This window comes from Zonotrichia albicollis, chromosome 3, assembly GCF_047830755.1.
Source record: "Zonotrichia albicollis isolate bZonAlb1 chromosome 3, bZonAlb1.hap1, whole genome shotgun sequence".
NCBI classification, from domain to species: Eukaryota; Metazoa; Chordata; class Aves; order Passeriformes; family Passerellidae; genus Zonotrichia; species Zonotrichia albicollis.
In genome coordinates, this window is record NC_133821.1 from 44,617,083 (window position 1) to 44,640,752 (window position 23,670).

The 23,670-nt window shown below is 39.3% G+C and overlaps 1 protein-coding gene across 5 annotated transcripts in view; it reads right to left on the reverse strand.

Annotated features, from left to right (window-relative positions):
• The window catches only part of SMYD3 (SET and MYND domain containing 3), a 383,126-nt gene extending 364,111 nt beyond the window's left edge, over positions 1–19,015 (reverse strand). The window contains exon 1 of one of the 5 annotated variants that reach the window (XM_074537272.1): positions 18,808–19,015. In XM_074537272.1, the coding sequence (XP_074393373.1) occupies positions 18,808–18,971 (164 nt within the window). In that variant the 5' untranslated portion in view covers positions 18,972–19,015. Of the gene's footprint in view, positions 1–17,873; positions 17,963–18,263; positions 18,346–18,807 lie in introns of those variants that run through there. The other 4 variants (XM_005489722.4, XM_005489721.4, XM_074537271.1 and 1 more) reach the window with 4 other exon arrangements.
• Positions 19,016–23,670: the final 4,655 nt, after the last annotated feature.

Consider the following 23,670-nt stretch of genomic DNA (forward strand, 5'->3'; position numbering starts at 1 on the left):
AAACTCAACCTTTACTTTTTATTGTATCTCACATAAACCCCATACCAAAGAGTAACTGGAAACCATAGTCCAGATACTTCTCACTACTCTGTGTCCTGCTGAGCACCCAAAAGCCAGGTGAAGTGCCATGCTGCTGGCACCCAGTGAATAGCACAGCCTCACTGCTGACCTTATTAAAGCAACATCCTGCTGGTTTCTCCTGAGGAAGCCCTTATTCATTCATTACAGTTACACAAGAAACAAAGAGTTCACTGCTCACAGGGTTTTGAAGAAATCAAAATTGTCTCCTCTAATGGGACCATTCCCATCATTCAGATCAGGAGACACACTGCATGTGATGGACTATGAATACAGATGACTTGTAGCTACTAACACATCTTGGAGAGCTCCCCATAATCTTTGAATAAATTTGCATGTATTGTCATTGATTTGGATTGGTCTGTAGGAGAGGACAACCATAGCATCAGCTTAGATAATAATTCTAGTATCTAAAATCAGACATGCATGAACTACCAAAAAATTCATAAATAACTCTTGAGAAAATGGGATCCATGCAACATCAGAAACAGCTAAGGAAGTTGTAAAATAAAGACAATTTAACAAACAGACCCAGGACAATTTGCATGTGACAAAGCCCAGATCCAACATCTAAAGGAAGTAAACTCCAATGTTCATGTACTAATTAAGAAGAAACAAAGCATGGTTTGCTCTGTTTCTTTTTTAGTATTATCAAGACAAAGTTTCTAGATAAGACAGAAAAGCTTGAAGCTTTTAACCACATTGCACCAGATGGGAACGGGCAATAGAATGAGTGAGCCATCAATCTTACCCTGCCCTTGGGCCACCATTTGCTGCCAGGCTGCAAAGCCCTAGCCATGGTGCATATACCCAGTTCTTCAGCTCCAATTAGTTCCAACAAAACAGGGTTTCTTAGACCTCCCTGCAACCATTTCCTGTGTGTCATTCCTGCAACAATCTATGACAATGCATTTTTCCCAGTGTTACTCTTGAAGGCCAGCTGAAATTTTGTATTGTTTCTGGATACTCCAGCCGGGCTGCAGAGGGGAAGGTTTGGCATGCAGAGTCTACCTTTACTTCATCAACTCTAGCTCACAAACATTTCTGGATGCAATTACAGGCAACTGAAAATCAGTGCAGTGAGCCAAGACAGATGCAGTGTTCACACTGTTCTGGAAGACAAGCAGCAGAGTAAGATTTCCTCTGTCAATTCTGAAATAATACAGCATAGTGGAATGGCACAGGGTTGAAGGGTACCTGCAGTCCTGCTACTTCCAATAAAGATATTAGTGGGGTAGGGAGAGAGGTTTGTGCATCTTTAAGGCACACCCTTAAAGGACACAGGAAATTGAAGGATGCTTAGTACAGCAGGAGGCAATAATGCATTCTGCATTTTTGGTTCTATTTCATGTTAGGTTTTTTTTTTTAATAGTGTGTAATCTGGGGTGCCACCAGGCATCATATAAGAGAGCTCATTATGACAGCTCCAGAAGAGGTAATATTCCATTGCTTACTAAAATTGGTCCATTCTCAATAATCAAAACACAAGTTCAACTATTCTCTGCAGAGGCAACAGCAGCCTCATTTGGTTCCCCTCGGCTTTCAGTTTTTGAGCTTACTCTTCTGTGGACTCCTGCACCCCACAAACCTTTCCTTAAGATGCCAGGCACATTGTCTTTTAAAAACATATCTCATTTGGCTCACAAATGTGATTGTTTTTGCATTATTTTAACCTAGGTTCCCCTACACTTCCAGAATGTAACCAATTACAGCTGGAAAACACTTCCCCCCCTTATAATTTACTAGTCAGCAACAGATGTCCTTCACCAGAATTGTTACCCTTATTTTGTCATTTGTTTTTTCACAGATTAGGATGCTACTTGTTACCACAGAACAGCTGAAGAATACATGATGTTATTTCATGATGCAAACTAGTCTAAGGAAAATAGTTCTGAATTGCAAAGCTAAAACTAAATAAAAGTTCTGTCTTTCTCTATGGCATACTAATTTTTTTTTCCAGTATGTATGACAACCTTGAAGAAAGAACATCTTTTAACTACAACTGGCAATGAATTGACTCTGACTTGGCAGAAGGTAAGACAAAACTCCTGCAACATTCAACTCCCTTAAAATCCATATACCTATAAGAGATCTGTGCGCAGAAAGAAAAACAGCTGGTGAAGTCTTTGTATCAAATCAATCTTTCCTCACACCAGTAAGTCACATGATCACATAACTGTTCCACTCTACTCTGTAAGCTTTAAATTAATTCTGAGCCCCCAAAACCATTTCACAGAAAATTCTGTAATCACTAAAATGATCACATAGAGAGAAATTATGAGAAACATACTCAGTTATTCATAGCAACCACAGCTGACATATAGAGATTTTGTACACAGCCTGTTACAACTAAACACGAAAGACTGTAATACCACCTAATTTTTACTTAATAAAATCCACAATTTTTACTTATTTCATATAGTAACAGAATATGTAGATTTTATATCCTATTTCATATATTCCAAAGCAGGAGGGGTTTTAAGCAGAATCTGCACAGCTCTTTCAGAGCATAACCCATCCTTCATAATTCCAGTTCTTCGTAGTCATTTTGTTTCTCGTTAGCAAATTCATCTCTTAGCTGGCAGAGTGTTCAACAAATGCATCAATTGTTATGAACAAAAATTCAGTTGTTTTTTTTTCTATGAGAAAAAAGCTACGACTATTGCTGGGCTGCTGCTTGTATTATGGTAATTATGAGTCGTTGTTGTTAATGGTTGTTTTTGTATTAGTAAAAGCCCTGGCTGGGGCGAGGTAATGGCCCTTCTCCGAGACAGTAACGGGTGGGGACCTTCCCGAACAGTGAGAAGAGACCTGGGGTGGGGGGGGGTTATGCAAAGTGACTCCAGGACCAGCATGCTGTGGGGGACTACGGCTCCAAACGTACTGAGAAAACCCCAAAAACAACGAGCCAAATAAGAGTTGAGAGACTGGAGTGATGTCTGGACGTGAGGAGCCGAGTGCTGAGCCTGCAGAGATGCGGAACACCTTCGGAGTCCCTCTCGCCCTGACCATCCCCGACGCCGAGAGCGGGCGGACGGAGCCAGGGAAAGTAACAGCGAAGGATCATCACGCCCTAAAGGCTCCCACGAGGACCTGATCCCCAGCGCTGCCCCTGGTAGACAGAGCTGCGCTTATCCCCCTTCTCTGAGTCCTCCTGGGAGAGACGACGGGAGACTGCAGCCCTGCCGAGCTGCCCAATCCTGAGCTGATCACTTTTAATAAAGGCATTAAAAAGGAGAAGTCTCCTGGCCCTGTTTATTTCATCAGTCACCAATAGCCAGACCAAGGAAATAATTATTTCTCAGCTAGGTACAGAGCTGTAGATGATAGTATCTACAGTAGTTTTAAACACTTCAGCATAAAAGATTCCTGGTTTAAGACTGCAACAACTGAGCATCTGCTAGTCACAGAGAGACTCATAGTCATTGTTCACATTCTGCTAAACAATTCCCAATAAAACAGATCTAGCATTGGAAAATAATTTTTCATTTCAATGTTGACCGTGCTTCCTCATTTACCAGACAGATAACCATTGAGCATTGAGAGTACATCTACATCTAATCTGCAGGGGAGAACCTGCAGATTAAAGCCAGTGTGTCTGAACACAAGGAACTGATCCCATCTTATCTGATCAATGTGATTGGAACCCTTCTTATCTTTCTGTTCTGAAAGTTCTCCTTTCCCAGGGGGTTGGGTTTTTTCAGTAATTCTGCACAACTAATCTCCAGAACCATGTCAGCCATGCAGTGTCATAGGATGGGATCAACCATGAGGAAGGAACAAAGATACTTAAGGACAACTGCTATCAATAGTTACTTTGTTACTAAGAGTAGTAACATAGACATTTCTCAAAATCATCCCTTGCTGTTAGAAATGAAAAAAATGGGCACATCAAAAAACATAAATCATCTCTTCTCAGCATTAGGATATTTAATATGCCAACATTCAGAGAAATAGTCTAATATCTTTTTATAGCAAAAGGGATCCACATTTTTGTATCAAAAATGTTATACAGAAGAGTTTACAAAAGCAGAAGGGAAAAAACCCTAACAAAGAAATCTTCCTGTACATAAATCAGGCTTTAAAATTCAAATTCTAAGCAAAAATCTAAATCCATGGTCCAAGTTTTAATCGGCAGTAACTTTAGCAAATTAATTATTTAAAGATCTTACAGTTCTGAAAAACGCTAGAGGCTTACATTTAGGTCTTCTGCAAATAAGAGAAGAATTTAGGAGGGAAAAGAAAAATGTTGAAGGGGTTAAATAAAAAAAAGCAACTCCAAAATATATAGAGACCTAAAGGATTTCTTTTTCTTGTGCCAGGCATGTGAAATGCACATTTCACTAGTACTGTAACAGATGTTCCAAGTTCTCATGTATTCTTGAAGTATAATTTTCCAATTCATTGCAGCATCTTATAGAAATGAAATGGCAAAAGTAAGCATTCATTTCCTGAAACTAGATTTCAAACACTGATTAGGTCAGGAATGACGTGAAACGGCTCAGTCCTACAAGATAACCCATCTCCTGTACCTTATGTCAATGTCTATCCCTTCGGCAGGAGCGGACACACCGAAACACCTCCTAAGGTCAGAGCTTGTGTTCACTGAGAATAGAAAGTTACAAATCTAATTCTTGTTGAGAAATCTGATTTCAACTGCAAAAATATCTTTAAAATACAGCATAATTTCAAATTTCAGATTAGCCAAAGCACGTGGAAGGCATCAACCAAAGTTAGTGTTGAAGAACATCAGCTCCTATTCTGTTGGAGACACACAAGAGTACTTTGGCTATCTAGAAAACAAAACCAAAGTATCATGAAGCTGCAGTTAAATTTTGGTGAATTTCTCTTGCTTTTCTAGCTGTTGGCCATTTTGCAGGTGGGTGATTTCTCCTTTTTTTAAATTTTAAACTTATCTCCACAGAGAAATTCAACATCTGTCAAGAAAGAAGGAGTTGCCTAAGTCTTACAGCCTAACTAAACACTGTTTCTGTGTATGGCACCAATTTTTTTAATGATCATCTTTTCAGTGAAACTGAGCATGCAATTAAAAAACATAATCACACTACTAAGACTTTTTAGACAAATTAGCTTTTTTAGTGTTAAGTATTTAAAGTGAGTTTAGGAACAATGTTAGTCAAATGCAACTTAAAATTGTCAATTAGGTTAAAAAAAAAGCAAAACAGAATAGTGCTTTTGCACAACATAGAAAAGCAATCTAATTCTGGATATTTGTTGGTTTTGGCTTGGGGTTTTTTCCTACAATTAAGGCTATTGTAAATTAGGTTTTCTCCAGGCATATTTTAAAGTCCCAAACATATCTATTCACTTCTTCAAACTATATTAATCCTCTTGCATGTTCATTCCCTGGGCTGCTGCTACCTGTGTTCACCAGAAACGGCTTCTCTGCACAACATCCTGGAAAAATTCTTAATCGTATTGTGAAACAACTTTGTTTACACAACAAACGAGGACACATCTGCCCTCCCTTTGGAAATATATTGGCTGTGGAGGCCCCAAAAAAAAAAAAAGGCACAGAGGGCTTTGGTCGTTGGTGAAACCCCAACAGCTGAATTCAAGTGGTGAAAGGAAAGCACAGCTCCTGAAAACAGGGCCAGGCTCTGCCTGGAGCAGGTAATCCAAAAGCAACGTGGAGCACCCAACCTCCACACCCAGCAGCACCATCACACAAACCTAAATACCACTTGGGGCGTTTAAAGCAATGCACAAGGTTTAGTCTTTCAGTGCGAGGAGAAGGGACATTTGCTTCCAAGTCACTGCTGAAACAGGCCAAGGAACAGGAATGAGTAATTGCAAAGCATCCCTCCTCACGGACAGCTCTATAGGAAGTACAACCACACCAACACACAGTGTTTATGCTGTGCACATTTCAGGGTCGATTTTCTGTCAATGAGGCTCTGTCAACACAATTATGCAAAAGATGAAAAACTAGTACAAAGCAAGAAGAGAGTCCAAATGTTTTTAATGTTTTTCCAGTAACTGCCACGACATCTTTAAAATAGAAACAGATGTAACTTGTATTTGAGGGGTTCCCCCCAAAAGCCTGATATTGAAGCCAACACTGTACAAAGCTTTGTGGTAAATTTCATTAAATAACAGGTCAATTTGATGGCCTACCACCACCATCTTACCTTGCACAGAGTGCCAGCAGTAACTGCACTGCTTTAGTAGAAATTTATTTCCTCAAACACACACCATATTTATTTACTAAATATAACCTCAGTAACTTTCAAATAAAAATCATGAAGAAGGAATGAATGGATTTTTTAAATTAATTTAATCTAAAATTGATCGGGAAATAACTTCACCATATTAAGAACTATATTTTTTAAAGACTGTTCAAACACAATTTTTTTAATTATTTCCACTATGAGGTAAGTTTAAGAGAACCTAATTCTCCCAATTAAAAGTAATTCAGATTTTTTTTTAATTGGATAAGAAGCATACATATGCATAAAGAGAAAACACACCCAAACAAAAAAAAACCACACTTTTGGAAACTACCAATTCTAGGAGTCATTAAAGCTGAATAAAATTAAAACCTTTTTTCTGTATTTATTATAATAGAAGATAACTGCAGGGGTGAGTCCACAGAGATTTTATTCTTCCTTATTGTGAGCTCACAACCCCAACAGCAGTAAACAGGAGATACACATGTCAAGGACAGACTTTATTTCAGGTATTTCCTAGGTACAAGCCTAGGAAAAACTGGAGGTCATTAATTTTCTCCAGTAAGAATGAACACTAAGGACTCACCACAAGGTAAAGACAAAACACCTGTTTTACTACAAGTTTGTGGCAAAATTGGAGGCATTTCAAAGCTGAGAGATCTTTTGCTTGCAGAATGGGGCACGATGGCAGGGGAGGAGAAGGTTTCTGCTGTGTCGTCCTGGGAGAATGCACAGCCTGGAATGACATTCTTAAACCTACAACCCCTGATTAAACATTGTCTTAAGGCAAAAATTCTAAACAATGCGCTTAAGCATGCATTACAGTTTGTAGCTAAGTTATTATCTGCAATAAACTGATAACCATTCATTAACTTCTGAGCATAGGAGACAACTGGCAAGCTATTTCATGCCTCAAAGAATTTACAACAAAAGGGAGGCAAACACACAGTGCAGGTGACTTTGTACTGGGAAAATAAAATTAATATTTAAAAATGCCATTGCCTTCAAGCTGTAGAATGGATTGACATGGAGATGTTCCAACAAATGCATTTATAAAACTGATTCTGAATCCTTATGTGTTATAAGCAGAAAAGTAAGCATAGTCTTTCAATTAATATCAAACAGCTATTAGTAAAGTACTTTCTAGTGAAAATTAATTTTAATATTAAGGCCTACATGAACCAGTACCAAATATGTGCTTCACAAACAACCCTAACTACAAGGGTCATAAAATAGTACAGGTACAGACAGACACAGCCTGCAAGACTCCATGGAGGGAGGTTAAAAAGAAGATATGAAAATTAAAAATTAATAAGTCTACAGCACAGTAGTTCTGAACACACATATTCCCAAAGTCACAACTTCCAAGGCAATCTCTAAGGACAAGATCTTTGGCTCCACAGTAATTTCTAACGCACTTGGGCATTCTGTAAATTATTTCATCTGCCTCAAAGCAGATTAGGGGAAGGAAAGCTGCAGCAGTGACCAGAGCCCTGTGTCAGCTCCCCACAAAAAAAGCCAAACATTGCTGCATTCTGTGCACACCAAACACTGACATTGCTGAGAGCCACTTGTTCAAAGACAAAATATGTCCTTTAATAATTCAACTCCCCCTGAGACTCAAGACAAGATTAGAGGCTAACACCAACTTTGAAACAGGATATTCAGAACTGCAGGTAACATCCACGTTCATTGGTACAGACCGTGAGATACCTGATGTGCTTTTCTGCCGCCAGGCAGCATAACCACCCCGATGGCAGGATGAACACAGCCCCAGGCTCTCCAGACACATGCCTTGCACTGAGGCTTTTATCTCACAGTCCTCCTGACCAAATAAAGGACAACTTTCTACTGCCTAGCCCAAAATCCAGCTCCCTCCACACCAGTTTGCCAAGTTCATAGAGATCTTTTCAATTAAAAAAAAAAATTGTCTATTTAAACCATTTTTACCCTCACCATAAGATGTTTTTCAACTTTTGGAAACTGAAATCTTGTACAGAAATTATCAACCTCTTCCCAGTCCTGTATTTTCCTTGTCATTTAAAAAAATGTTCCCATGAGTCACACAAAGAGTCATAGCCATGTAACTTTCCAGGGAATACTAGGAGTTCAGGTCTCACCTTTCCAGATCTCTCAGATTTTTACACAAAAATCAGAAAGCATTTTTCATAGCTTTTCATGCCATAAAGAGATTGTTAACTTCAGCTTCCATCTGCTAATTTTTTTCTTTGTTGTGGTAATTGATTTATACTAGAATATCATTCATAGCAGACAACTACTTTAAAAAACTGTTGTGTTCTTCCCTTATGATCAGTTTTCCCCAGAAATAGTTAATATCTCTTCTGCTATGAGCAGCTCTCCAGGTTGTGTCTCCTGAGTCCATTTCAAGTAAACAATTTCTCACTTTGACATTTTCTTTAGTCTGTTGTAATTCACATTCTGCTGGCCTCTACTGTTCCATCTATGGTATCAGTTAAGCAGCATTTTTTTTTCCACACAAAAACTTTCTTTTTGCCAAGGACAAGCAAGTTTCACAGCTTTTGAAACTGAAAGGAATAATCATAACATCCAGCAAATTGCATGGACCATAAAGTTTTGCAATGGCAAAGCTTTCAGCTCTGGCACAATTAGGATGTATTTTACCAACTTTAAAAAGCCATGCTAATTCTAAGTATACACATAAACCTGTTGGTGTTGGACTGTTTCCTAGTGGTACTATTAAATTTATAGCAGATACGCTTTCAGCTGCCTATAATCACTTTTAAGATTCTTCAAGTGGGTTAAGGCCAAATATTCAAGGTCCTTAAGGTGATATAGAAACAGATAATTTAAATAATTTTATTTGACTCTCAACAACTTCTAAATACATGGGTGAATGCAATAAAACTCATACCTCTCTCAAACAGGTAATCTAGGAAAGATTTAAATTGAAGTGACAAAAGAAAGTCTCTAATCCTCCAATTCTGTATCTGAACTACAAGGTTAGCCTTCATCTATCATGGTCCTCATACATGCATTAAAATATACACATCAGCGGACAGTATCTTTAGTTTTATACATGAGCAAGACATTTTAAAAAAGAGGTAAGCACAGTCATTCCTTGATTTTACTGACTCCTCCTCTCCCAAGCTGTGTTCAATATTCATGCAGGAAAAAGGAGAAAAATGATAACCGGTCCTTACAAGTGGGTTGTGACAACTAATGTGACATGTATTATTGCAAAGGAAATTTCTAAAAATGCAGTGAACAGCACCAGAGAATGATAAATGCTCCCTGAAATACCAAAAAAAAAAAAAAACAAACACCACCAAAATAAAATCTTGAAAACTCCAGTAACTTCCTAATCAATGAAAAATTAGTTGAATATATAATTTGGCACACACATACTAAATTCCACACATTCACTTATTTTTTATCCTAAATTCCATAAGGGGCATTAACTCAGTGCTAATGACTCCAACCTGTGTCATATTTTATATACATGTAACAGGATTCTCCTGTCAGTACACTTTTCAATTAGAAACATAAACCCAGTAAAACAGTCCCATGTCAAATTTTCACAAAGTCTTTAGATGGGTCTTATTATTTTGCATACAATGCTCAGCAAGTTTGTACCCCTTACAGAATTTCATTTAAAACCAAATTTAAGTAGTTTTGACATATCAGAAGACAGAATAAAGCAGTAATCACATAAAAGTCAGTGCAATTCAATCAAAATTACTGCCAAAGCAGCAAAGGGTATTAACTGGCAGCAAAACCCACATATAAGAAATACACAGACTGACTACATGTCTAATAAAATACTAGATATCCACTGGAAGTGGCAAGATTAACTTCTTTCAGCACTGGGTTGCTAAGAGCCTCTATAACTTTTCTGCTATTTTTATACCTGTCATTCTTTTTTTAGTGCTCATCAGCACAATTCATCTACTTTCTTAGCCACAGAAAAGGACATTCTATAGAAAGAGATACTTACCTAAGTATGATGTGCTTATTTTGTGGAAGAAAACCAAAATTAAAAAAAAAAAAAAAACAAACAGAAGAGCCAACATAATACTGTAAAGGATCTTACTGGTGATAAAATACATTTCATTGCTGTATCTGTTTTACACCTGATACTATACATATCTTGTGTGGATTACTGCACAGCCTCTTTCTCCTGGGGCAAAGGCTTCAGATAAATCAATCATCACATACTGAGTTTCATACAGTGTTTCAAGAAATTGTTTCCATGGCCCTTCCATCTGTTGTGCAGGAATATCAACTACTATGACTGTTTTAATATGACAAGTGGATAAAATTCATAAATAGCTGAATAGCCAGTCTCATTTGCTAAACCAACATAGATGCTTATGACCATAAATCTCTGAAGCGGTTTTCTCTCCTACTTCATTTTTTCTTTTAAATCTTTCAATCTGTTTTTGCTTTTTCAGAAATCTGGACTAAGATACTTTCAACAGCTGGAGGACTTGGAGTCAATATACCACAGAAATCAAAGCCAGCTACACAAAGTACAAACCCACAGCAACATTCACTCAATTCTTAATATATGTGTATCCAGAGTTTGATCAAAAAAAATCTTAACTTTTTTCCAAATGAAATTAAAGTGTAGTGTACTAGCCTGGCATAAACTTTCTCATCCCATCCAATATTCAATAAAGATTTCAAACACAATGATCTGCAAGGTGGAATTTATTTCTCACACACAAGGTACATAGAAATGGAGGAGATAAAATTTATGAGACATACTTTTATACACAGCAAGTCTTCCTTGGTACGCCACTTATCTCAGAAGGAGTAGCAGGCTCTACTTCTGTGATGGAAAACAGCCATCAACCCACAAAAAGAAGAAAAGGGTCATAGTTTACCTTACCAGGGCGGAGTACTTAACACAACAGGGAATGAAAGGGAAAATAAAAACAAACAAACACCACAAAACAAACAAACAAGAAAGCCTCCACCAAGACAGCACTCCAGTTTTAACCTTTATGTTAAAGTGAGCTGCTTTCAAGCTCTTGACCAATAAATAAAAAGAAGTTTCTGCTCAAGAAGCACAAAATACACTGAATAAGTATTTTACCCTGAGAAAACAGACCGTTTATTTCACACTCAGTATTTCCTGAGACAAATCCCTCCTCCCTGAGGACCATTCTTCACTAAACATCTCAACTTCTTTCTCCCTATTCTATCACGCTCCTTCCCACTACCAAGAATGCCATCACCAAAGAAGTTGTCTTTTCAGGTCGCCAGTGCACACTCCAAGCAGTTCAATTAGACATTTGAATTAGATTGTATAAATAAACCATATTTGGGTGAATTGTAAGAAGAGGTTTACAGTTTATAAGACTGATTTTACTTCCTCTTTTTATTTAGTGATGATCTTTTACTCCTTTTCTGCACTTCTACATCTTCTGTGATTCTGAGATCATAACCACTCCTAATCACACCCTCATAAGTAGCGATCAACACACTTGCTGGCTTTTTTTGCTTTGAATGCTTAAACCAGATGACACAGGCAGCACACAAACACTGCATGAACAGCCAGGGCAAGCCTGCCCTGAGTGAAGCCAAAATTATGTTTCCTACCTTATAAGAAATACACGGACTGACTACATGATTGAAACATGCCTTGGTAAAGAAATGAGGGTGGGGTATCACGGTCCAGGACATTGCCCTCAGCACTAACAAGCCAGTCAATCCTGCACATCTGAAAGCCCTACTTCTCCTAAAGACATCCATAAGAGCTGAGAAATTCTTCTAACCGTCCTTGGAGTTTCATCTTTAGCTACAGCAGACTAAAGGCCAGCTGCTACCAGCCTGCATAGCCCTGACCATCAGACCTTGACCCCTGTTGAATGGCCACTTCAGCTCTATTTCCCCAGCAATAAGCTGATTCAAGGGCACTAACACTTTCCATTTTGGTAGAGTATGTTTTCTGCCAGTTTGTTTCTCTGCACCAGTGTATAGGCCATATGAGCAGCAAAGGGCCAGATGAGAAGCAGAAGGGGCAAGCAGGAAGGAGAGCAAGGACTCAGGGGAGCCTTTCCAGCAGCTCCTAGCCAGCACATCACGGAAGTTGTCAAGCAGATCCATAACCCACTTCAAAACATGAACGGCTGGGGCAGAGAGACATGCAGAAAATTCTATCAGACTCACCCATCTAATTTAGGAAAACTCAAAACAGATGTTGCAACTGGTTATGAAGACAAGATCCTTCAAGGGAAAACAGCACCATTCCATACACCATAAATGCAAAAGCACAGTGGCTTTTGAGGACACTTAGTGGAAGCAACCACTAACAATTCATGAATTTCAATACTTATGTGCAAGATATCAGTAACAGTTCTTAAAGAATTTAAACAATAAATTCCTAATGCAGTACAAAACTTTGAGCAATTTTCACATAATTAAAAACTTTGGGAAATATCTGGAAGAAATTGTGTTGTTACATTACCTAGAGATTACCATATTTTAATCACTCATGTTTTTCCCTTCTAGTGCTGATTATAATTTTGTACTTGCACAATTAGAGTTCAACCTAAGGAAATGCATACTAAAGACAATCCAATCCACAAACTTATTTTCATCATTTTATCAATAAACACAAGCAAAGAGTATTTATGCAGAGCATATTAATATTTTAAAACTTTAATATTAGGGACTGCACCATGCAGAACAGAAATACAGTATCAGGTGTGCACTGCAGATACACAGCAAAACCTAAATTGAGTAAAATCCACAAGAATGCTACAACTTAAATGGCCAGTCACAGCCTGACAGGACAACAATTTTGATACCATACTTTTCAAATTAAAGAGCAGTATAAGCATGAAAATTGTATACATAAAATCCCAACACAGTAATAGCTTTAGGGCCCTTTAAAGCATGTCTAAAATTTTGATTTTCCATGAACGACAGGCATGGCAATAAAAACTCTTGACCTGTGAGAATTTATTTTTAACAATGCCTCTCCCTTTTCTGTTTCTCCTGTTATTAACAGGAGCAGAGCCAGGTTGGCAGCAGCAGACATGAACAACAGTCTCAAGACCACAAGGCAGGGGAGGAAAGGAAGGAGATTAGCAGTGACCCATATATTACCTAAAGCAACCCCAAAGCAGTGAAGAGGCACCAATTGAAGGCCAAAATACTATGCAATGAAAAGAAGGGTTTACAGCTAACAGAACCTGAATTACATTCTCAAAACAAGCCTCCAGGATAAATAAACAGTCGGTCAAAAGCACCTACCAAGGGATATTGCTAACAGTAACACACCAAAGTGCTGGTCCACTAAAACTCCTGACACACTAAAAGGAGTGCTGTGAGGGAAGTAAACCAAACCAACAGGCAGGCCAGGACAACAACTTAGGAATGCTATCCTGAATGCCAGAGCTTCCATCTTTCTCCAGAGACTTTCTGGCAGCACGGGACAGCAGCCTGAAAGCCACTTCTATGGCTCCAGCTGGCATGAGGGCAGAACAAAAACCATTTCTATACTGCTCTTCATAAAGTTGCTTCAACAATATGGGACTAAGTTGAGATGGGGAAGGGAGAGTGTCTTCTAAGGAAAATGCTGCCATTTTTCAGGCAATCATCCAGCTACAGAGAAAAATGTTACTGGTGGTGGTGGTGTTTAATTTCTCAGGTCTTGGGAAACATTCTCACAAATGCACACAGAACCTGAAATTATGATACTTTGTATAGCTTCTCTCTCACATATAATTTGTTTCACGTGCTTTGCTCTTAGTTCACACTTCAGGTATTTCAAGAGTCAGTGCTGCAATTTCACCCCTGTCAGGATGCTCCATCAAATTATAGCATATTATTCCCAGGATTATCCTATCCTGGAAGCACAAAAACATAATCGCTCCTAATACTTACAATGTGATTAATAATATTTTTTATATTCCTCTACTCAATAAGAAGTTATGCATCTTGAAAACTATTGGAACTCTGTCTAGAATTTTGACTGGCACTGAAGAGACACCAAATACATCATATATCTCATGTTTTAAAAACCTTATTGACTTGGCACCAAGCCATGTTGACCAACTTTATTCATTTATATAATAAGTCTAAGAATTATATTCTTACATATGTTTAAGGAATTTTAAAACATTGTTCCGTTCTATAAACAACCATGGAAATACAATATTCTACAGGAAGGAAAAACCCAAAACATCTTTTTATATAAGCAAACTATAAAACATGGACATTTGGATATTGTTTTATATTTAAAGAACTATAATACTTAACTATCTTCATTTGATGACAACTGATGAAAAGTTAAAAGTCAAAGAATGCATCATCAAGTATTCATTTTCCACACTCTAGAATCCCTGTAGAACAAAATATATGTATACAAGAACACGTAGAGCAACAAAACAGGGTGTTTTCAAGAAGTTAGCCTAAATTTAAATCTATTTCTGTATTAACCAGCAACAGAAGTATTTTTCAGATATAAATACAGAGGCAGTGTAGCTTTTACAGCCTTGTGCATTACTTGAAGTTGCGCATATGCTAAACATCACATAAAAGAGAGCATCCATCAGCTTGCACCTAATCACCCAGCAAAGCTGGAAGCAGCAGAACTCAGGGGCTGTGCTGAAAGAGACTCCCTGTTTGGGGCTTAAGGAAGCATCTTAGCTATTGGTGAATGAGAGAACCTTCATGGAGAAACTCCCATTGCTGGAAAGCCAAAATAATGAGCTCCTCTCCTCTCTTGATCTCCCTGCTGCAGTGTGAAAGGGGTACACTTGAACAGCTAACAACCAGCTCTCCTCAGGCAGAACCACACAACTCTAAGCCACACAGGATCACAAAATCACAACCAACCCCCGGTCACTCTCTGAGTCAATTCCTGCATCTCTCCACTTAAAAAATTCCATACCGTGGTTAAAACTTAACAGTATTTTTATACCTTCGGGCTGCAAATAACTTTGAGACTCCACATTCTAACAATAGTATGCCAACTTGCACGGTGATGAAATAACTCAATGTTGTCATAGTAGCAGTGAATGTATTAGTAGGAATAACAATAACAAAGCAGCCAAATTAAGAATGTCTCAATGGCTGAAGACAAGGACTGAACGTAAAGGTGTTTCCATTTGGCTATTTTTAAAACAGGTGAAATTAAGCAAGGAGCAGACAATTGCTGTCCTGTGTTTAGTGTACTGTAATCACCCAACTATTCAGCTTGGTTATATTTCCCATTCTGCAGTAATGTTTGCAGTCTCATCTAGCTTATCACCACTCCTAGCTTTTTTTTTCCCCCCCTTTTTAAATACGTTTTAAAAGCTTATAGTCATTCAAAAACATATTCATACTTCCCCTTAACCCACTTCCAGAGTCTGAACCTCTGACCTTACCCAAACAAGAAACACTAATGCCTTTTATTTCATAGTCTATACATAATGTTACTCATTACTTATTTCATTATTTATTTCCCTCGAAGGTATAAATGTTAAAGCACTTTGAAATAGGGTGGTTCTCTTTTTCCCTACTTTTTCTGAGACTCAGATTCTATAAAGTTTGTTTGCTTACTCCTAAGCATCAACTAAGACTTAAATATTCTTGCAGTGGATTCTTCCAACTACAAGGCATCACAGAAATGTTTTGTGAAAAGCAAACAAACACCAAAGATATCACTGACTTTCACTTAATTTTGATACCCCATCTATAAAAAGCTGCGTATATCTTCAATTCAAAATCTGAGAGTCAAACCAACATTAAAGAGGTATTAAAGCATGGAAGAACCTATAAAGAAAACTGCTAATTAGTAAGAGGAAAAAAAAAATATTTTCTGTTGCATTCCCAAGGAAATTGTTGGAAAAAGATGCTGGCCATTCAAATTTTGTCACACTACAAATACTCTTCCAAAAGATGTACCATCATGCAGTACATCATGTTTTACTAAGACACTGATTCCACAGAAATACACACTGCCACCACTCTATCAAAACTTGTATTTCAGAGCAAATCTTTATTATGTATCCTATTTCAGGGCAGGTTTTTTTTATCATTTCTAACAGAATACCATTCAAACAGCTACACTATCATATTAAATCATCTACAGCAGAGCATTTCAGCCCAGCCTTGTATAAAGAAAACCAACATGAATCTCTTCATTAGAAAACACAAGGTTCTATTTGAAGTAAGAAATCACAAAAGGGGAGACAGTGACAAAAATCTGCCATCTGCACTACATACGATAGACCTAAAAACAATGACTGGAAAATTTATTGTCACTCTAAAAACAGTACTAACAGCCCAGTAAAATAAGGAAGGGCTCAATCTTTCTACTATTAGATGCACTAAGTGTGTATATATATGTATACATGTGTGCGTGTATATATACATATGTTCTTGGATATAAATACTTCAGCACTTTAAATCCACAATAAATTCTCTTTAATTGAGGCAAGACTAAGCAGAACTACTGCACTATCTGAGCTTTCCTTTCTGCAGCAGAGCAGCAAACTGCCCCCAACAGCCAACCTTACCCTGCTTTGGTACATCAGACCCTTGATGTAGGAACTTGGCCAAGGTCACAGAGTAAGTCAGCATCAGCACAAGCCTGTGACCCCAAATCCTGGCAAGACCACGCTGCCTCTCAGCAGGCAGTCCAGAAGGAAAATACTCTGCACTTCACTACCCATCTTCTGGCTCACCCAGCACTTCTCATACAGCCTAAAACTGCATCAAACAATAATCACTACTACAAGCAGAGACAAAAGTATAGAATTACACATCAGTGTAAAGCCTCAAACATTAATTGCATCTATAAAAGGATTGCTAAAACACTAAATAAACGTCAAGAACTAGACTTTTTTTCAATTTGTGTTCCTGTACTGCCACCTAAAGATCAGAGTGAAAAACACGAACAGTAGTGGACAACATGACTTACCTGTATTCCTGGAAGAGAACAGTAAGGTTTTTCTGGTATCTCATTTTGAAAAAAGACCACACCAGATTCAACCAGATCAAAACCAGATTGATGAAACAGTTCTATTTCACATCACAGTTCAGCAGTACTTTTACCAATTGCCTAATTTCTATACATTTAGAAAAAAAAACTCTGTATTTATGTATACATATCCTTTAATTACACAAATATCAGCTTGGATAGTCTTGATCTATAAACTCTGTCTAGCCACAGCATATTTCACAAATGAAGACAGAGTGGTGGAAATATATTTTTGACTTCCTTATTTATTTTTTTAAATTTAACTGCTATCACTATGTAGGAAAAAAACCTCAAAACCACAAATTAATAACCTCTTGTGATACAAGCTGGTAATACCATTACTTCTCCCAGCACAACATGCCCTTGTTACACACCTACATCCCAACACCTCAGATTCACTTTTATTCCACCTGTTGGTGCACTCAGCCTGTCCTCTGAAGTCTGCAGCCTCTCACAACTCCAAGCAGAAAATGTTCAATCACCACCCCGATGGACTCTGATGCCACGAGTAAGACTTCACACACATAACAGCAAAATATCTTTTCAGCTTGGTGGTTTGGGGCTTTTTTTTAACAGGTTTTTGGTTTGGTTGGTTTTTTTTTTTTTTTCAATATTCTGAGGATGCAAGATACAAGCATCACCTGGAGTAGATTGTCAATTTTTTCCTTTGATTAAGTGAGACCCATTTTCTCATGCCTGTGAAGCACATGAAGCCAATCACCTGGACTGCTTCTACGAACAAAGCTTCAAATATTTTCAAAATAAGCCTCTTCTCCCCGTCAAAAAAAAAAAAAAAATCGAAAGAAAGCAAAACCTTAAAAAAGAAAAGTTAGCGGTATCGAATTTTCTCCTGTCTCTCTTCTTCACGTCTTGGCAATTACACAGGGGTTTGGCTCATCTAGTAGTATATTTCAGGTACTAATACACAGATATTCCTTTAACAGCTCCGCCACAACCCAGCTTGCTGGGAAACCGCTCCAGTTTAAAATTCTCTTTTGTTCGTTTCCTTCTAAACAAACACAGAAAGTTACCATGTGTTTGTCAGGTTCCACTTGCAGGGGCACAAGTGAGGAAGGCAGCCATTTATTTACGGCACGTCTCCAAGCCACGTGCCCTTTATCGGGACAAACCTGCTCCGGGGACACGGAGCTCAGGGGGGCCGGGGCCGCCTCCCCTCGGCCCCGAGCGGAGCCCGGACCCTCCCGGCACCGCCGGCCCGGCGGGAACACTGCGCGGAGCGGCGGCACCGCACCGACAGCCCGGGAAACCTCCTCAGAACATCAGCGCCCGGGAGGAGGCGATATCCTCAAAAAAGCCGTTTAAAAAAAAAAAAGCCCCCAACTGAAAACAGCGGCAGGAAGCGGCAAGCTCCGCACCTCCGCCCTGGCAGCACACAGCCGCGGGAGCCGGCACAGCCCGCCTCAGTCGGCTCCCCTCCCCATCGCCATCCCGCCCCGCCGGGCACAGCCGGCTGTTCTGCGGACGCGCACTCCCGGCCCGCGAGCACGGCGCGGCGCGGCCCCGCCCCGGCGGAAGGGGCGGCGCTGGCTGCGAGCGGCGCGTTCCCGCCGGTACCTGCGCAGGCAGCGCTCGCACACGCTGCCCAGCTGCTGTTTGCTGAGCACGTAGGCGAAGGGCACGTCGCGGTAGAGCAGCTCTCCGGGCCGCATGCTCCGGCGGGAGCGGAGGCCATTGCCCTTGCCCGGGCTGTGGAAGCGCTCCAGCGCCGCCGGCTCCATCCTGCCGCGCGCGCCGCCACCGGAGAGGAGAGCGCGGCCGCCCCGCCCGCCGGCACGTGACCGGGCGCGGCCGCCGCCATCTTAAATCAGGGCAAGGGCGGCCCTGAGGCGGGCGGGAGCTGGGATTGTGGCGCGCCCGTGTGGGCCAGCACAGCTGCACCGACAGGCGCAGGGTAGCCAATAATGCATATCTCAGAATCGCAGGGTGGGCTAGGGTCTACAGTGGGTCATCTGGCGGAACCTCCCTGCTTGAGCAGTTCCATACCAGAGCGCCTTGCACAGGAATGCGTCCAGAGGGATCTTGTGTATTTCCAATCAGGGGGACTCCACAGCCTCTCTGAACTGTCTCCTCCACTGCTCAGTCACCTGCATATGAAGTTTTTCCTTCATGTTCAGGTGGAACTTCTGTGCATCAGTTTCTACCCCTTGCTTCCTGTCCTATTGCTTGGCACCACTGATTACAACCCAGCTCCATCCTCCGGGCACCCTTCACTTTAGATATTTACACCCAAAATATTAAACAGTTTGGTTTACAAAGGAAGGGATGTGATAATGATTCAGTCAAAAGACATCCCCAAAAAGGATATATTTGTGAGCTAGCATCTGGATGTATTTCTGGATCTCACTGTGATGTGAATACAGACTAGGCCAGTAGCTGCACCTGCACTCTGGTATTTATCACTGAGAATGCAGCCCATACACCAGATTACTTTTTGTCAGAACCATGAGTTAGAGAGACCAGATAAATGACAACAGAAAAAGCAAAACTTGCAGAATTAAATAAGAGTATTAATCTGAAATGTTGGTGCTCAAAGCCCAGGAAACAAGTGCTTTCTGCATGGGTCTGCATAACTTTCATTCATTTATGAGATTACACTCCTGATGCAGGCTAAATGCGCTAAACAGCAGATCGACTTTGTCTGGTTTGCCTTAACACGCCTGTAGAGGGAGGTAGGGCTTGTGTTTTGGAAAGGAGTCTTAATTCATGCTGTCAAAGAACACTGAGGCATAGCCCTTACAGTTCTGCCAAGCAGCTGTGCTAAATCCACTCAGTTTTGTTCTCAGTAACTATTATTTCAGTCTGCAATTGTTTTCATCCAAGTTGCAACAAGGTAATAAAGAATAGCAATAAGCATATCTAAAACACTGCTATTAGGAAGAACCAAGGTACCTAAAGCCAGAGGAGTCTCACAAAAAGTCTATCTTTGATATTTGCTTAATGCTGCAATGATGTAATTCATTACCTAAAGAACTGACAGCAATCTAGCTGTTAAGTGAAATTATGCATGTTACTATGCTTATCTTTAGCTCTTCTAGCAAATTTTTAAAATGTGTTCAATTACAGTGATGCTGTGAGTGTCTCAAGAATTAACCTCAGCAGTTATTAAAATATTAGGCAATTAGCTCTGTATTTGGCCTGTATGCTTTACTTCTTCACCTATTAAATGCTCGACATTTTCCTGTCTATGCTGTTTTAGTTTCTAAGCACACATCACCCAAAACCCGTGCCAAGAACAAGCCCAGTAATAACAGAAATTATCTCCTCTATTAGTGGATAAATTTAAGAAATGAATGTTCAAACAAAAAGCATGAACCTAAAGGCCTGCCCATGAACTGCAAAAAGTGCACTCGCAGAAGAGCTAATATAAATATATAATACCAGATGTAATTTTCATCATTTTCTCTTTTTTTTTTCTTGGCAGGTTTTCTCACTTATATGTCCAGTAACAAAAAAAAAAAAAAACCTTGCAAAGTGCAAAAATACATCTGAGGGAATGCCAGTCTTCTGTCTCACTGACACACAAACAAAATGAAAATTGCAACCTTGAAGAGCCCAGCTACTCTAGGAAGATCTGAAGTACGGATGCCTGAAGAAATAAGTTGTACAGGAAACAAGCCACAGAAACTTGAAAACAGTTTTTAGTTGACATTGTGTTTCAAGTGCTATGAAAAAATAATTGCAGTAATTTTCTGTATAGATAAGCTTTCAAACACAGCACTGAACATCTTAATGCAATGGATATTTGAATTCTGTGTGAAGGGCCTGAAGGACTGATTCTGGATATCTATGTCACAGGTTAGTGACGAAGCTGCCTAGGAGGGCCATTCATCAATCTTTGAGCAATGGTGATCAATGGAATGCCCAACTTGGATGTTTTTGGACTCATCAGTCTGAATTTTCTCGAAAGCATAGTGCTAGTAGGGCTGTATATCCAGTAAGTGCTTATTTAGCCCAAGAATATATTTAGTTGAATTTAATCCGTGTTATCAACACAGTATTTTTATATGACCAAGGCATACACAGACCTAAACAGGTCAGACTTCTCAGCAGCTGTCTGAAGTGCATGACACATTCTGGACGTAAGAAGCTGTCAAGGAGTGTAATGAGGGCAGTTATGAAGGAAATATCCCTTAATTGTGGCTGATGCTGCTGAATTAGTCATACATCCTTACTGCCAGGAGACACCAGCATGGAGCTTCAGCTCTTCTATCTCAGGACGGCATGTTTTACAACATGAATTTAGAGAAACAGCTGCAGTAATGAAATAATTCAAATTCTGATCCCTACTCATAAATGTGCAATAGCCATTCCAAACAACACAGCACAAAATGGATTTATTTTTTTTTCTGGGAGCAAAATATGGCTCAAAACACAAAATGTTAAATTTTGGATTGTACAAAACCTGTGTCACTAACAGCATAGAATAGCTATCAATTAATTAGTTGAAAGCTTCTAAGGACAGACAAATCTTTTATGAACATGTATCTCTTGAAGAGGTCTCTTCACTTTCAGTGTTGGTGTGCTGGTGAAAAATTGATTCTAGATTGTTAAATTAATAATCACTGCAGAAGCGTTTTAAGCACAAATTCTTAATAAATTTCACATAGGTTTCATCTTTTGATGTTTTTCACTGGGAAATTTACCAAACCATTCTACTTTATTTGTATCTTCCCTGCCCCAAACATGTCAATTTCCTTCAAATGACAGAAGCAAGATCAGGAAGTTCTGAGCTGTTTGTTTATTTGGAGTCGTATCAATAGGATCAACCACATTAGTGCCTAAAGACTTACATTATGAGTAATCAGCTGTTTCATTTGGTGTATCTCAACTACTTCTGATTTCCCTTGGGCTTGCTGCATGTTGCGTTCTGTTTGCTGGGGACAGTCAGTGTGCCTATTTTTAGCAGTGACAAGTTAAACAGCCCACACAAGGAAAGATACAATAGCTGTTAAACAAGGATATAACGTGAGCAAATTAACATCTCCCACTGACTTGTCCTTTCCGGAAAAGTTACTTGTTATTTCCTTTTTCTCAACATCTACAGAAGAAAGGTATGGCTTTGCTAATTAATGTCTTACAAAGCTCAGGTCAGAGTTTTCAATCTGCAGCCCCACAGATTGTGTTCAGTCTGACAAAACAATTAATTCAACATGCATCTCAGGAAGCCTCAGTTTCTTCCTATCACATTTGCACATCTGTAGAAAGCGAAGGGAGACGACCCATTCTTTGATCAGCATCGAACTCCAATTTATTGATCAACCATGCACATTTTTATAACGGTGTTAATTAAGTTCATACATATTGCAAAACTCGAGCTCATCATTGGCTACAGATTAAACACCAACCCCTCCTTTTGTTTTCAATACCTGTGGTTTGTTATTTTTGCTTTCCCATACCAGCCAAGGACAGAATATTTACTTGTTATTGAAGACAGACTTGAGAAGTCTTGCTGTTTACAGAGACGTTTCTGAGAAACAGGCTTGAGAATTAGCTGCTTACAGCTGCCTTTTATTTTTCCATCAGCTGTATATTTTCATGGCCTTTTTTCCTTCAAGCCCTGTCTAAGCAAAATTCTCCAACACACATCCTAAACTATACCACACAATCTATTTCTCAAGTTTTATGCTGATATTTCCATCAACATTATCATTAGCCTGCAAGGCTAAGCTATAATTATTAAAATGTGCAATGCTGAACAGGTTTACAGCCAGTACAGACACATTCCACCTTAACAACCCCTTATCACAGCATCTACTGGATTAATTACTGCAAGGTCACAAACGCTTCTTCTAGATCAAAAGTGAACTGACTATGGAGTTCAACTTAACTGACCTATTTCCAAGTGCAAAATTTCTCATTAACTGGACCAAGTTGGTTTCTGTCTCTATTTGTGTTTGTTATGATTTGAATATAGTTAAGTAGGAAGAGCTTAGGCAATTCCTAGCACAGTCATAATTTTATTTCCCAGACATATGGCACAAATGATGAGGGCCACTAGAAAAGACTTGGCATCTCTAAAGTTACAATCAATATATCAGCTATGATATATTGATTGTAACTTTAATACGGAACGCCAAACACCATTTTTTGGGCAGCTCCTCAAAAAAATTGGAAGAGAGCAACACTTAAAAGTGTTCTACTAGATAATGCATCACATGTGGTTCATCTTTCAGAGGTTCATGTATTAAATCAGTCTTGAAGAAAAAAAAAAGTTATGCAAAGGAAACAAATACAAATAGCACAGCATTGGTTGAAAACTGTTGTCATCTGATTACAGGGCTTCCATACTGTTGTCTCCTCATCACAAGTTTCATACCTTCTTAGTATTTTCTCTTGAGCTTCTCCTCCAAGCACTGCTTTTCTTTTTCGCAAAACAGCCAACTGACTCCAGTTCCTTCTCACCCAGCCACCCCACTC